The sequence below is a fragment of the Cyprinus carpio genome, chromosome A16 (genome assembly GCF_018340385.1).
Source record: "Cyprinus carpio isolate SPL01 chromosome A16, ASM1834038v1, whole genome shotgun sequence".
NCBI classification, from domain to species: Eukaryota; Metazoa; Chordata; class Actinopteri; order Cypriniformes; family Cyprinidae; genus Cyprinus; species Cyprinus carpio.
In genome coordinates, this window is record NC_056587.1 from 5,161,515 (window position 1) to 5,175,382 (window position 13,868).

The following is a 13,868-nucleotide window of genomic DNA, read 5'->3' on the forward strand; positions in this document are numbered from 1 at the left end:
CTGTCAGAAGACCATTGTGGTGGTGTCTCCCTTTCCCGGAAGTAGACTGATCTGTACTGGGTTGAAGCACCTCCATAATCCAGCCCTTCTCTGTAAAGTCTATCTCTGGCAGCTACAGTACGTGGCTCTGAACGGGAATTGCTGGGCTCCGCTCTGGCTCTGAGCTGCTCGTTCTGTATTTTTAATTCCTCCATTGATGCTAGGAGATCTTCTCTTTCACGCTCTAGTATGCGGCACTCCCTTCTCCACTCTTCTGCAGAAGATTCCCATCTATCAGTGACTGACCATCGCGCTGGGCTGTGGTGCAGCTGACCTTCTGGGGGTGCAGAGCGTGAATCGGGTCTGCTGTGGTCCTCTTCGTCTAGCTGCTCTCTGGACTGTGACTCAGAAGGCTTCTTGGTTTGAGATCTAGTCGGGAGATCAGACAAGTCATAATCTTGCAAGTAGTTAGGGAGGGACCGCTGCCTCCTGGATCGTGCACTAGACTCTATGTCCGAGGTGGTAGACATCTTGCTCCGCTTCAGGCTCTGGATCCGGCTCGAAGGACCACTTTGTGCAGAAGAGGACTGGCTTCTTTGATTTAGATAGTTTGTGGATCGCTAGGTAGAGCTCACAGCGGGTGATCGGTCAGAATCACGCAATATTTCTTCATTGGCAGTATTTATTGAATTTACAACTGCATGATTGAATATGTACAGTAATGGGTGTGGTTTTGTAAAGACGCACACAGAATAAAGCAGTTGTATCAAGGCGGGTTGTAAGCCCGTGCAGTTAGCGTACACTACTGGCCAAAAGTCGCAGACAGAATGCTACCAGCGTGCAGCGATCCTGAGTCAACTTGTGATTGGCTAAGAGTCCAGGTGAAGCGAGGCGTCTTCCAGTAGGAGAGAGAGAGTCACAGTAAAGTGTCTGATGCTTAGCGGCCACAAGGGGGCCTTTTTTACAGAGGCTAAAACACTGAATATTAAAAAGAAGACTGACTGTTGAAGTTTTAGCTTGTTTTTGTCTTTGCAGTTCGACTTCTCAGGCATTGCTGATCTACTAAGTCTTCCACCCACTCTAAGTAAACCATCAATCAATACTGGATCAAGCTTGTAGATGTTACTACTCCTTTTAACTCCAGATGTTCCACTTTGCAGAGAAGAAATTTCCTGTTTGAATGAACCACGTTGAGAAAATCCAATAATTGCTGATTCTGCTTGAGAAAGATCATTTGGTGTAAGACCTTGACAACGGAATCCAGTTCGGAACTTTTTCATTTCCTCTTCAACTCTGTCCTGTTCTAATGCAAAATTACTCGTTCCAGAAGTAACAGAGGACTGAATATGTGTCCTGTGTTGCTTGAGCCTCCAGAGCACATCCTTGAACTTTAGAATCCATGCTACTGTAATTTTCATTTTTTTCCAATCAGAAAAATAGTGCAAAAGTTGATTAGTAGCAGTGTCGCAACCTTTGGAAATGGCAGCCATTACTACTGTGTCCTTTTTAACCTCTGGATCATCCTTCAAGACCTGGTCACAATAATCCAGTCTCTCATTGTAAATCACAAGTTTATTCTTCACAAACTTCTCCGCAAACTGATATTGGACAAAATATTTTGTACAACATCATGCAGCAACAGGCAAATATAACAGCCCAGCTTGCTCATAGTGGGGATATGGCTTCTTTACCTCCTCGAGTTATTCCAATCTTCGATGGAGATCCTTTACAGTTTACTGCTTTTATTCAAACTTTTGAGCATGGAATTGAAAGAAAGACCACAAATTCAAAGGATTGCTTGTATTATCTAGAACAGTACACTAGAGGACAACCGAGAGAACTGGTGAGAAGCTGTCAGCATATGCCAGCTGAACAAGGATTCAAAAAGGCCAAGGATTTGTTGAAGGAGCACTTTGGCCATGAGTTGAAAATCACAGCAGCCTATATGGAAAAGGTATTAAATTGGCCTGTAATAAAACCTGATGACATCAATGGTTTGCAAGCGTATGCTTTGTTTCTAAGAGGGTATTGCAATGTGATGATAAACTTGCAGTATATGGATGAGATTAATGTTTCATCGAATCTTAAGAACATCATGTTGAAACTGCCTTACTAACTCAGGGAAAAATGGAGAGCCATAGCCTGTGAGTTACAAGAACGCAATGGTTGTAGGATTAAGATTACAGATATGGTGGACTTCATTGAACATCAGGTTAAGGTTCTCACAGATCCTCTCTTTGGAGATATTAAAGATATACAACCACCCATATTACATAAAATCAAATCTGCTCCTCCTTCCAGTGGTAAAGGGCAGCGTTCAGCTACAGTGGCTATAGTAAACACTGTTGAAGGTTTTCAGCCTAAAGTCCATTCATCACAGCACAGCTCTGCATCTTGTTGCTATGCATGCAAAGAAAACCATGTTTTGGAGGAAGAGGAAGAGAGACTTCCTATATAAAGTGAAAGACTCAAAAAACAAAAGGAACAACTCATGATGAATGCAAAAATAGCAGCCAACGATGCAAAGTTGTCAGTTTTAACAACTACGCATGATGGAAGTAGTAGAAGGGCACTCTCTGATGATTCAAAATGTAAAAAATCACGTTCACTGAATCACAATGTACAACTACAGTTGCCGGAGAATTCTACTCAAATTCCAATGCACTGTTCAACCACACAACAAACTTCAAGTATGCAGAATGTGGCAGCTGCTGTTCACAATAATCCAGTCTCACATTGTCAATCACAAGTTTATTCTTCACAAACTTCTCCGCAAACTGATATTGGCAAAATATTTTGTACAACATCATGCAGCAACAGGCAAATATAACAGCCCAGCTTGCTCATCGGGGGGATATGGCTTCTTTACCTCCTCGAGTTATTCCAATCTTCGATGGAGATCCTTTACAGTTTACTGCTTTTATTCAAACTTTTGAGCATGGAATAGAAAGAAAGACCACAAATTCAAAGGATTGCTTGTATTATCTAGAACAGTACACTAGAGGACAACCGAGAGAACTGGTGAGAAGCTGTCTAGTTCGGTCAATTTTCAGTTAAGTTTAGATCAGGACCCAAGGCCACCCATTTCATTATTTCAATATTCTTTGCTTCAAGGAACTGCTTTACTTATTTTGCAGTGTTATTGTGTTTTTGTGTTTGATTTAAATTGGTTTTTGATTGTGAGGTGTTCGTTGTGTTGCGTATGTTGCTGAATGAGGTTCTGATAAACATTTGCATTCACCCTGCCATGTAGCTGTATAAGAGACCCAACTCCTGCTGCAAAAAATATCCCCCCAAAGCATGACACTTCCTCCTCCACTTTTCACTGACTTCTTTACGCACTTGGGCTTCAGTCTTTCTCCAGTTTGATACCGAACAAAATGATTCCCATCAGACCCAAATAAATTAAACTTGCTCTCATCACTAAAGTGAACTTTGGACCAGTTCTCCGCTCTCCACACAACATGCTACTCAGCTAAGGTGAGCCTATCCTTTTGATTATTTCTGCTAATGAGAGCCTTGGCCACTGCAGAGTGCGTTTTCATTCTGACTACTCTTAAAGATGTCAAGACAGATCCTTATCCTGTTCAGTGCTGAACTGGTGAGCAATTCCAGGTGTGGTGTTGAACCCATTCCCCATTGAGAATCTCTGCATTATCCTGTCTTCTCATGCAATTATCTTACTTGGATGACCAGCCTTTTGGGGGGACTTGAATGAATTAGTATCATTGTAAAGCTGCAATATCTGAGAAATCTCAAATTTGGAACGACCAACTTTCTTTGCAGTGGCTGAAAGGGTCATTCTCTTTGGCCTTCATCTGGACAACCTCCTGTCACAATGTTTCAGTCACTTTAGAACGGCCCACCATCTTGCAGTCTCAATGAAAATTGGAGGAATGCTGCCAGTTAAAAAGCGTTTGTCAGATAATTAAGGAAATTAGCACCAGGTGCCAGATAAACACTAATGACCTGGAGGTATCTGCAAGTGTTCACTAATTTTGTCAGAGAATCAGTTCTTTTTCAAATATGTCAAATATAATGGTGAAATTTTTTTTAGGTTTATAGTTTTTTTTATTGTGTTTTTGAGTATAATTTTTTTTTGTGATATGCTTTAAAAAAAACCTGCCCTTATACTCCTGTTAGGATAACTTCAAATAGGACTAAGCAGTGACCTTGAAATTTAGGTTTCTAATTTTGATCTCCACTCTAAATGTAGTTTGTTTCTTCATCGGAACAGGTTTTAAGAAATTTAGCATTACTCACCAATGGATTCTCGGAAGTGAATGGGTGCCGTTAGAATCAAGTGCTTGTGGATTATTATAAAGTTTTTATAAGCTGTTTGAGCTCTCATTCTGATGGCACCCATTCATTGCATAGGATCCATTAATGCAATGCTAAATTTCTCCAAATTTGTTCCGATTAAGAAAGAAACTGATCTACATCTTGGATGGCCTGAGGTAGGGTGACCATATTTTAGTTTTCCATAAAGAGGATAGTGGGGGATAGTGTGGGTGGGGGGCTGGGGTGTGGTTGTTTGGTGGTTAAAGTAATGACGAAAGCACCCAAAGTAGCGCATTCCCAAATATCACAACTCAAAATATGTCATTTAATAAAGAGGTTAGTGGGTTCCTACCAATGGCCCTCCTTCACAAAACTTAACATCTAGCACAGTTTTATCATAGGTAGAATGAGGGCCATAGCTGGGGTTCGCATGTTGAACCCATGGGCCCTGCTTGAAATCATGTAAATATCACAAATAAATAAAAAGAACAAATATAGAAATTAAACAATGTTTTTTTTTTTTTTCACGTTTGTAGGTATTCCGGTAGAGAAACCGAATAATCAAATGTAAAATAGCACTGCATATTCTTCACTGTAAAAATTAAATAGAGATTAGTTCCTGTTAATACTAAAAATTTATTCAGTCAAGAGCAGTGAGTGATTTTCTTGGATTAACATTAAGGACACCGACACAGCCGTGGGACCCTATAATCGTCACCACCTTTCACCCCACTAGGGACGGCCCTGGGTATAATGCAAAATGTTTCAATACAAGCATTTCAGTCAAATATACTTTTTGCAACATTTCAAATCTTTAACCCACGGAGAGAATCAGTCCATGGCAACTGTTTAAAAGTAGCCCAATTCCATGGGGAAAAAAAGCTGACTTGACAACAGTACATCTAACAGGAGCTACAGGAGTCAGATTTCACTAATCACGGGTTAAGAGGAGAGATGGCTGTCAGATCATACTGGAGGATTTGCTGCTAAAACAGGTCCTGAGCTCAATGACAAATATCTGATCTTCCTTTGATAGTGAAAGTGATCTGATCCTTCCTTCGATAGTGAAAGTGAACGTTACTCAGCATATTGATGGAGACTCCCTGTTGTGCAAAAATTATATGCAATATTAGAAAGTTTGTGGGAGCACTGGACACAAAAATCACGGGAGAGGGTGAAAATGGTCAGAAATTCAGCAGGAATGGGATTAAGAAAACAGGCCTTTGCAGGGCTCTAATACAAAAACGTACATGATGAATGGCAACTGTAGAAAGCAAAAGCCGAATACCGGACATTTTGGGCGATTTAGAAATCCCAGCTGGACACATTTTTTTAGGTTCTAAAAGAGGACATGTCCGGGAAAAAGAGAACGCATGGTCACCCTATCTGAGGGTAAGTAAATTTCCAGCAAATTTTATAACAGTGTGTTTTTCTTTAAAGCTCCAGACCCATTCATAGTAACTGCATGGAATCGGGCGACTGAGCACATTCCGCTAAATTTCTAATTTTGTATTCCAAACAAGCAAATGATATATATTTTGTTAAGAATACCCATTCAGACAAACACTGACTTTATAATGTGTCATTCCAGTAGTGGCCACTGTTTTGCAGGTGGACACATGCACATAGATGGTGGTCATGACAGATGGTTGTGGTTGGGTGAGACAGAGGAGGGAGATTTCATAACCACTCATTCTTACCTGCCATACCACAAATACATACACACTCATGCCTACTCACATATATGTAAAAACATAAACATGACTGAATAATCCAAATATTGCTGTAAAGTCAGTGCTCAAACATGAGATGTTTTTGGACTCTAAATACATTCTACAGTATTTTAAATATAATCTCACCAGGAAGCCATCTGAAGCAGCAGGGGTCAGCGTCATCCCCAAATGAGAGTTTTTAAAATTTCGAGACACATTCTGAAATGCATTTTCACCTATATTGGGAATAACACAAAAATATGTTGTAAACTACTACACCATTCACAACACATTGAATGTCATTGAATGTAAATTTTCATAGCCTGAGATTTGATCCAATACCTAGGTTAACTTTTGAGCAATTGGAATTTATCTCATCTCCCACAATGCACTTGTAAATATCCCCCTTCTTGTTATTTTGTGGTCCATCCCATGGAGCACCAACCAGAATTCTGTTCATAAAACAATGAGTCACTCAGAATATATATAAAAAAATTAAATAAAAAATAAACACCTTACGGCAAATCATTATGTATTTTTAGGGCCTGTTTTTTTCTATAATTTGTGATCACCTGATGTCAATCTAGTCAGGGTCCATATTTTAAAATTCAAATTGTATTTATCATCAAGAACTTCTAAATGTGGGTAAAAACTAAAAAGTACTGAAAAGTACTCACGATTTTTCTCCGTTGTTTTCATGCTGTAACACAGAGAAGCCGAACAGAGCATCTTCAGGCCCACTGAAGATCCGTGGCCTCTTCACATCAATGTTAAAACACTCACACAGCCCTAAAAGAGAGAGACATATAGTAAAATAATTCATACAGTGGTTAACATAAAAAAACAAATAAACACACACTATTGTTCAAAAGTTTAGGGTTGGTTATCTTTTGTTTCCTTTTCTTTTTGTTCCCTGAGCCAGCGGTAACCACATTGTCAAAGGAGGAGCAGTTTCCTCCTTTCCAGTTTTCTCCGGGTTGCAAGGCTTGTGGGTTGATAGTGAGTGACGCACTGCTTCCTCACCCTCACCCACGATGCCCCCTATCGCCTGTGGCCAAGAGATCACATTTCGGAGATGCAACACCTCTCTACGCGTCTCTGGCCAGTCCCTCTTGGGATGCGTGGAGTTTTGCTGTGATAACTCAGAACACGGTGGCTTTTGGGCCACCCAGCATAACTCCCCATTGCTGCACCACAGCGGATACGTCAACTCTCCCTTTGGTCCCATTTGTACATAGATTGGGAGCGTGGCTTGCGCTGCCCAACCTGTCCTGCTGGCTCATTTGGATAGTTCAACTCAGCAATGTGATTCAGTTAACCTTCTGGCACCCCTCAGGAACCTAGCGATCACGTCATGCTTCCCGATGTACTGGCGATAGCAGCAACATACACTTTCAAGATGGAGGGTGACAGCCTACACTCCAACCTTTCTTGCAGGAAAGAAAGCATGATTCTAATCGAGCATCTCCAGGGGTCTTCTCAGTGAGAAGAACAACAATTTGTGAACAGACTCCACTTCAAAGCATAGGCTTGCCTTGTAGTGGGAGCTCTAGCCTGTGTGATAGTGTCTACCACCGCAGGTGGCAGATCACTTAGGTCTGCCATGTCCCATCCAGGAGCCACACGTGGACGCGGGTGCCATAGCATGCCCAGCCCCTGAGAAAGAAGGTCCTTCCTCAGGGGGAAGCGCCAGGGAGGGGATCTCGCGAGAAGCATGAGTTCCGAAACCATTCTGGGTGGGCCAGTAAGGCGCAACCAACAGGGCCTGTTCCTCATCCTCCCTGACCTTGCACAGTGTCTGTGCGAGAAGTCTCACTGGGGAAAATTTGGCTGAGCAGTTTGACGCCAGGCCCAGTACTGATGTTAGCATCCCCAGAGTCCTGGTCAGCCCCGTTCTGGGCAGGGTGTCCATATGGCTTGGTTCCCTGCGGGAAAACCCATATGTGTATTCTTCCATGGCAAGGTTTCCCTCTTGGTGAACCTGTGTCTTCCTTTGACAGACCCACTCTGTCAGTCTCTTTTGGCAGTTGTTCCATTCCTACTCTAAAGTAGGACCTGCCTCAGAGACCCATTCCATACAGTATGTAGTACTGCCCCCTCGGTCAGTCCATATCAGTATCTACACATGTTACCACCTTACTGGTAAGATGTGGTCTCTGTAGCGACCTTTTCCTAAAGGGTCGCTTCCCCATCGTTCTGCCAGGCTGTAAGAACAAATAGGTAAGATTTAAAGCAATCTTTCACTAAAGGTTGAAATCCCTTCCAAAAGCTTTTTTTTGTGGATGGAACAGCAGCATGGCCTTCTGCAGCAGCAATGTACTCAACTTTGGTCCCCTTCAATACCAAGGTCAGTGAATTTGTGCTGGGGCTTTGGGAAGGTTACGAAATGGGCGTAGCTTTGCTTTGACACACCACCTTTGCTTGTCAACATTGCAGCGCCACAGGGTTGGAACGGTGTTCAGGTTGGGCCGTTTTCCATAGACCCCTAATGTCGTCATGACATAACTCGTAGTGACTGAGAGATAGGGAACGTCTCAGTTACATACGTAACTCTCATTCCCTGATGGAGGGAATGGAGATGTTATTTTCTCATGCCTCAGCCCTGAACCACTTGCTGATGCAGGGGCATATTCTTGGCTACTCAACGTAAAACCTGAATGGTGGATGCACGCTGTCGCCTTACATACCCGTGTGCACAGGGAGTGGATTAGCATGCAAAATCCACTAGCCAATTCTCTTTGATGTTTTCTTTAATTGGGCTCCCAAGTTAGACCACTAATTTCGTAAACCACATAACGTCTAATGACTTCCCTCCATCAGGGAACATGGGTTACGTACATAACAGAGGCCATGTCCACACCAATACGTTTTCATTTGATATCTTTTTCTCTCCGTTTTGTCTTCCGTCCACACTGAGACAGCGTTTTTATCAAGGAAAACTGAGCTTTTTAAAAACATTCTCCAAAGTGGATAAATTTGAAAACACCGTTTTCGCGTTGTAGTGTGGACTGTGAAAACGGAGGCTTTTGAAAACAATGACGCAAGTTTAGTCATGTGGTGCATACCAATAGATATCCATGTTTATACTGGTATTGTGCACGTTATGTGCTATGCACTTTCACACTATTGCTATAGATGTGTTACTTTGTACACTCTTCATATCACAGTCCTGCAAAGATGAATTCAAATTTACTCGCGATCGCGAGTTGCGTTATAGATCAGACGTACATTCGTGAGTGTGTGCGACCTGGACGCGGCAGTGAATGGTGAGTTCTTTTCGTAAATAAAATATATAAAATTTCCTGTCAGAAAAACTGCATGAAAACGTTTAATGTCTGTTCCATGTGTATAATCTGCAATGAGCTTTTTTGAGGCTTTACACATGCGCAGAAAGCGAATTTAACTTTTTCTGATGTTTCTGTGTGAATGAGACACTTTTGGAAAACGCTTGAAAATGCTAGTGTGGACGGAGAGCATTTTAAAATGAAAACGCCATTTTCAAATGTATCCGGATTAATGTAGATGTAGCCTGAGATGTTTTCTTTTTTAATATATTTTAAAATGAAATCTATTCCTGTAAAGGCAATATTGAATTTTCAGCAGTTGTTATTTAAGTCTTTACTGTCACATGATCCATCAGAAATTATTCTTATATGCTGAATTTGATATGTTTATCAATAATATTTTAAATATAACAAATAAAATTAAAAGTTAAAAAAAAATTAACAAAGTTAAAAATTAAAAATTAAAATAACAACACAAACCAATGTTCTCAATTTACTACAAACACTTCTTTTACAAAACTTCACCACGGTAACCATAGTTTCTTCACATTTCAACACAAAACTTCAATACATTTAAAAAGGATCTATGATGGTCAAAAGTGCTTAGGTAATAAAAAATATGCAAAGATAAAGACAAATTTAAAGAAGGATTAACATTGGCTTCTTTAGTGTCCAAGATTCTGGAGAAAAAGCGGTGAAGAACAGCTGTAGTTGATGAATGAACTGGACGGATGGAATGACAGACAGACAAACAGACAGACAGGAAAAGGCCAGAGAAAAAGAGTCTGCAAAAGAGAAAAGGGAAGAGAGGGAAAAGAGAGGGGGCATCAGTTGTAATAACTACTGAACATAGTGGTTCCCTGTTATGACATACAGACCTGGCTTTTATATGATTTAAAGAGAGAGAGAGAAGCTGAAGCAGAAATTCACTGGTGGATTTGTAGCTCATGGCAAATGTAACTCAAAACAACCCAATTGGCCAGACTTGTAAAACAAAGATGATCAGTCAGTCACACTCCCAGTATAATACCAACACTGAAACCTATCTGAGGGGAATTCTCTGTTTTGTGTGATACAGGTTTCGACCCACATGCACATTGAGGTCTCATTCTCTAAGGGTGAATTTGTGCTCTGAGTGGATTTCTTAGGATTGTTTACCCAGAAAGCAGAGGGGAGGCTTTCAGAAAGGGGGCAGGCAGAGAACTAAACCCCACAGACCTCTAACAGGGTCCCTGCATTTCTCTCTTTCAGTCCCTCATCCTCTCGCTCTCTTTCCAATGGAATAAGAAAATGGAGGGGGATCCATATGGATCAAAGAACAAATGGGACATGCTCTGGAATTCACCCCCCTGCCCCAAATGTTCACAAAACTTAACTTGTCTACACACATAACTCTTGTGCTACCTTGTGCAAAACTCTTTTCCCTGCTTTGAACTCTATCCAAAACAGCATGCAGTGTTTTCAAGGTATATGTTGGATCAGTTTTCAAGGTATATGTTGGATCAGTTTGTGTAATCCCAAGTTATCAAACCCATGACCTTTATGTTGATGCTACAATAAGCCACGCTTGAGAATGTTGAATGAAGAATGTTATATAACAAAATATGAAAAATTTAAAAAGTGTCATTTATTTTAGCATTTTAAAGGCAAAGCTTTTGACTGTATACAGCAGGGATCTCCAACCCTGCTCCTGGAGAGCTACCATCCTGCAGACTTCAGTTCCAACCCTGCTTCAACACACCTGTCTGTAATTATCAAGTAGCCCTGAACACCTTGATTAGCTGGTTCAGGTGTGTTTGATTGGGGTTGGAGTTGAAATCTGTAGGACGGTAGCTCTCTAGGAGCAGGGTTGGAGACCACTGGTATACAGTATATACAATATTTAGGATAAGTGCTAGTGTTAGAGGTTCATTTTTATAATAAATAAAAAAGTAGTGTTTTATAAAAATAAAAACAAAAAACTTCCAAATAAATAAAAAGAAAACTACCAAAAACTGATTTTTCCCCCCAGAATATTTCTTTTTCCCCTGTTATCCCCCTCCCCCACCACCACCACCACACACACTTTTTTTGCTGTTGTTGTTTTTGTTTTGAAGAACATACCAAATCAGAATCTTTTTTTTTTTTAATGAGAACAAGCAGCATTGTCTTAATTACATAAATAGAATAGGAAATATCCTAACCGGGGCCAGTTGAATATTGTGTTGGACAATGGGGGTCCTTCAAGTCAAAAAGGTTTAGATAGTGGAACATGTCTATAGTTAATGTGATGAACTACATCAGCAGTTAATCTGCAGGACACTTGTGTGAACTTGAGGTGTACTGACTTTATATATAAATTTTAAACGACACAGAGATGAAGACATGTATAGGAAAAGTGAAGTTAGTTCTGAGAAGAGCTCAGTCATCAGACCCACTGACATTCAAACATATTTAAATGTAATTTAAGCATCCAAAAGTGGCTTTTGGGGGTCATTTATCTTTAACAAATTATTCCCATCTAAAACCAGCATCCAAATACTCCCCTCTTCTCATTTACACATGTTTTTCTCTTATTCATCAATGTTTGTTTCTATGTGTGAAAGTGATGTAAAGTATCGTTGGTCCTCTGTTTCAGCTCTGTGGGTTTTCTTGGTCCATGCCTCCAGGGCTCTGTCATGACAACTGTAAACATTTATATAGCATGGTGGTGAAAAGTCTGGAAAAGCAGTCCAGATTATTTCACTCATTACACACAAAAACACATATATGTTTTATCTTAAAAGAATTATTATAATTCTTTTAGACAGCAATTTTAGACAGGCATTGTATGGAAGTAATTTTTGGTGGTTCTTATTAGAGATTCTTATTTGAAGCTTAGTCATGTCAGCATGACTAATATGTGAACACATATGGGACACATTACTGAAAGAAAACATGTTACTAAGAAACCCATTCAAATGGGAAACAATTTTATCCATGTTAAAAATGGTACAGTTTAGTTATTCCAACTCTCTTTTCCATGAGCTCTTTCATTTCTGTAAGCTATGTTTGGAACAATTAAATATAAGAATGTCTACAATATAGACAATTAAAAATCTTTTCAAAATTTAGTTTAAAACATATAGGCTGTTAGAAATGTATGAAATGTATGAATGGTTTTGAAGAACTTTTATACTTTTTTGAGAATTTTTCTCAAAAGTGAAAAGAGACTCTAAAGTGACTAAAATTGATGTAACTAACACAATGTCATGGCAATTTGTGTGACTATTTTATGATTTGGCGAATTGGTGGCTAATTGTGTATGAATTTTGTATGAATTCATATGTATGAATTCCAATCTGCTTACGGCCCACTGAAGGTTAGGTTTAGGAGTTGGCTTGGGGATGGATCTTCATGCTTCATTTTTATTTTCTAAAAATAGTAAGTTTTCATACGACTCAAAAGATATAGATACATTTTCACATCAGATGAATCCATTGAGTAAAATAAATAAATCAATAAATAACATTTTCATCATGCCTTGAGTGTGAGTGTACAAATTTTAATATTCTCATATATATATATATATATATATATATATATATATATATATATATATATATATATATATATATATATATATATGTGTATGTGTGTGTGTGTGTGTGTGTGTGTATATATATATGTGTATGTGTGTATATATATATATACATATATATATATATATATTACAAATATCATGAATGATTAATTAACTTAAATATGTTTTTATTGTTAAATATTAATTTTATTAAATATCATTAGGTTTTTGGGGAAAAAACTTCACTTCACATGTAATTTTACAACCTGAACTAACCTTATTTGTCATATTTTTTTTAATTATCTGTATTTTAAAAGGCTTTCTGAATTTCACTTCAGAAATCAAACATTATAAACATGCGCATCATACAAGATATCTTTTAACTCACTGTATGAATTGTATTTTAGTTTATATTTAAATTAATATATAGAACAAAAATTTGCTGACCCTTCCTGAGTTTAAACAGACTCACATTTACCCTCACTTTCTGCAATGTTTTGTAAAGCCAATTCCAAGGATTCTCACATCAGTTTCTCTCAGTCTTTAAATCACACTTCTATCCAAACATATTTAATATACTGCAGCTGCTACTGATAACCATTTCACTGGATTTTTTCTGTCTAGTGTCTACTACTTTTCTTTTCTGCTTCATGGCTTTATTTTTCATGTTATGTCTCAATCCACTCTGTGGTGGGGGCGGATGGTTTGAGAGTGAGAAACACAGGAACAAATGGAGGGGGCAAGTGGGTGGAATTCCCAGAGTCCACACCTGTGTTCTCCATCTTAAGCACAGAAGAACACAGCTGAACACAAGAGAGCTTGCTCATCACAGAGCATCTGCAGAATCCATCAGCGGCCACAGCATATATGCTCAAAAGCAGACACCAACAGCTACAGTATGTGGTCTAGGTGACACAACTGTGACTATGATGAATGTGTACAGAATGGCTAGTGGCAATACACTTGACTACAGTCTGGAAATACTTCAACTGCAACTGCTGTGGTCCATTACAGCAGTATTTCTAGCGTTTACAGTAATTTGTCCAGATATGTGATGTTGTATACCTAATA

At 39.4% G+C, this 13,868-nt stretch overlaps 1 protein-coding gene across 1 annotated transcript in view; it reads right to left on the reverse strand.

Moving 5' to 3' along the window:
* The window catches only part of LOC109105374 (integrin alpha-10-like), a 63,009-nt gene that overhangs the window by 47,437 nt on the left and 1,704 nt on the right, over nt 1–13,868 (reverse strand). The window contains exons 3-5 of the mRNA XM_042772180.1: nt 6,650–6,761; nt 6,315–6,424; nt 6,120–6,208 (exon numbers count right to left, since the gene is read on the reverse strand). Of these exons, the coding sequence (XP_042628114.1) occupies nt 6,120–6,208; nt 6,315–6,424; nt 6,650–6,761 (311 nt within the window). The remainder of the gene's footprint in view (nt 1–6,119; nt 6,209–6,314; nt 6,425–6,649; nt 6,762–13,868) is intronic.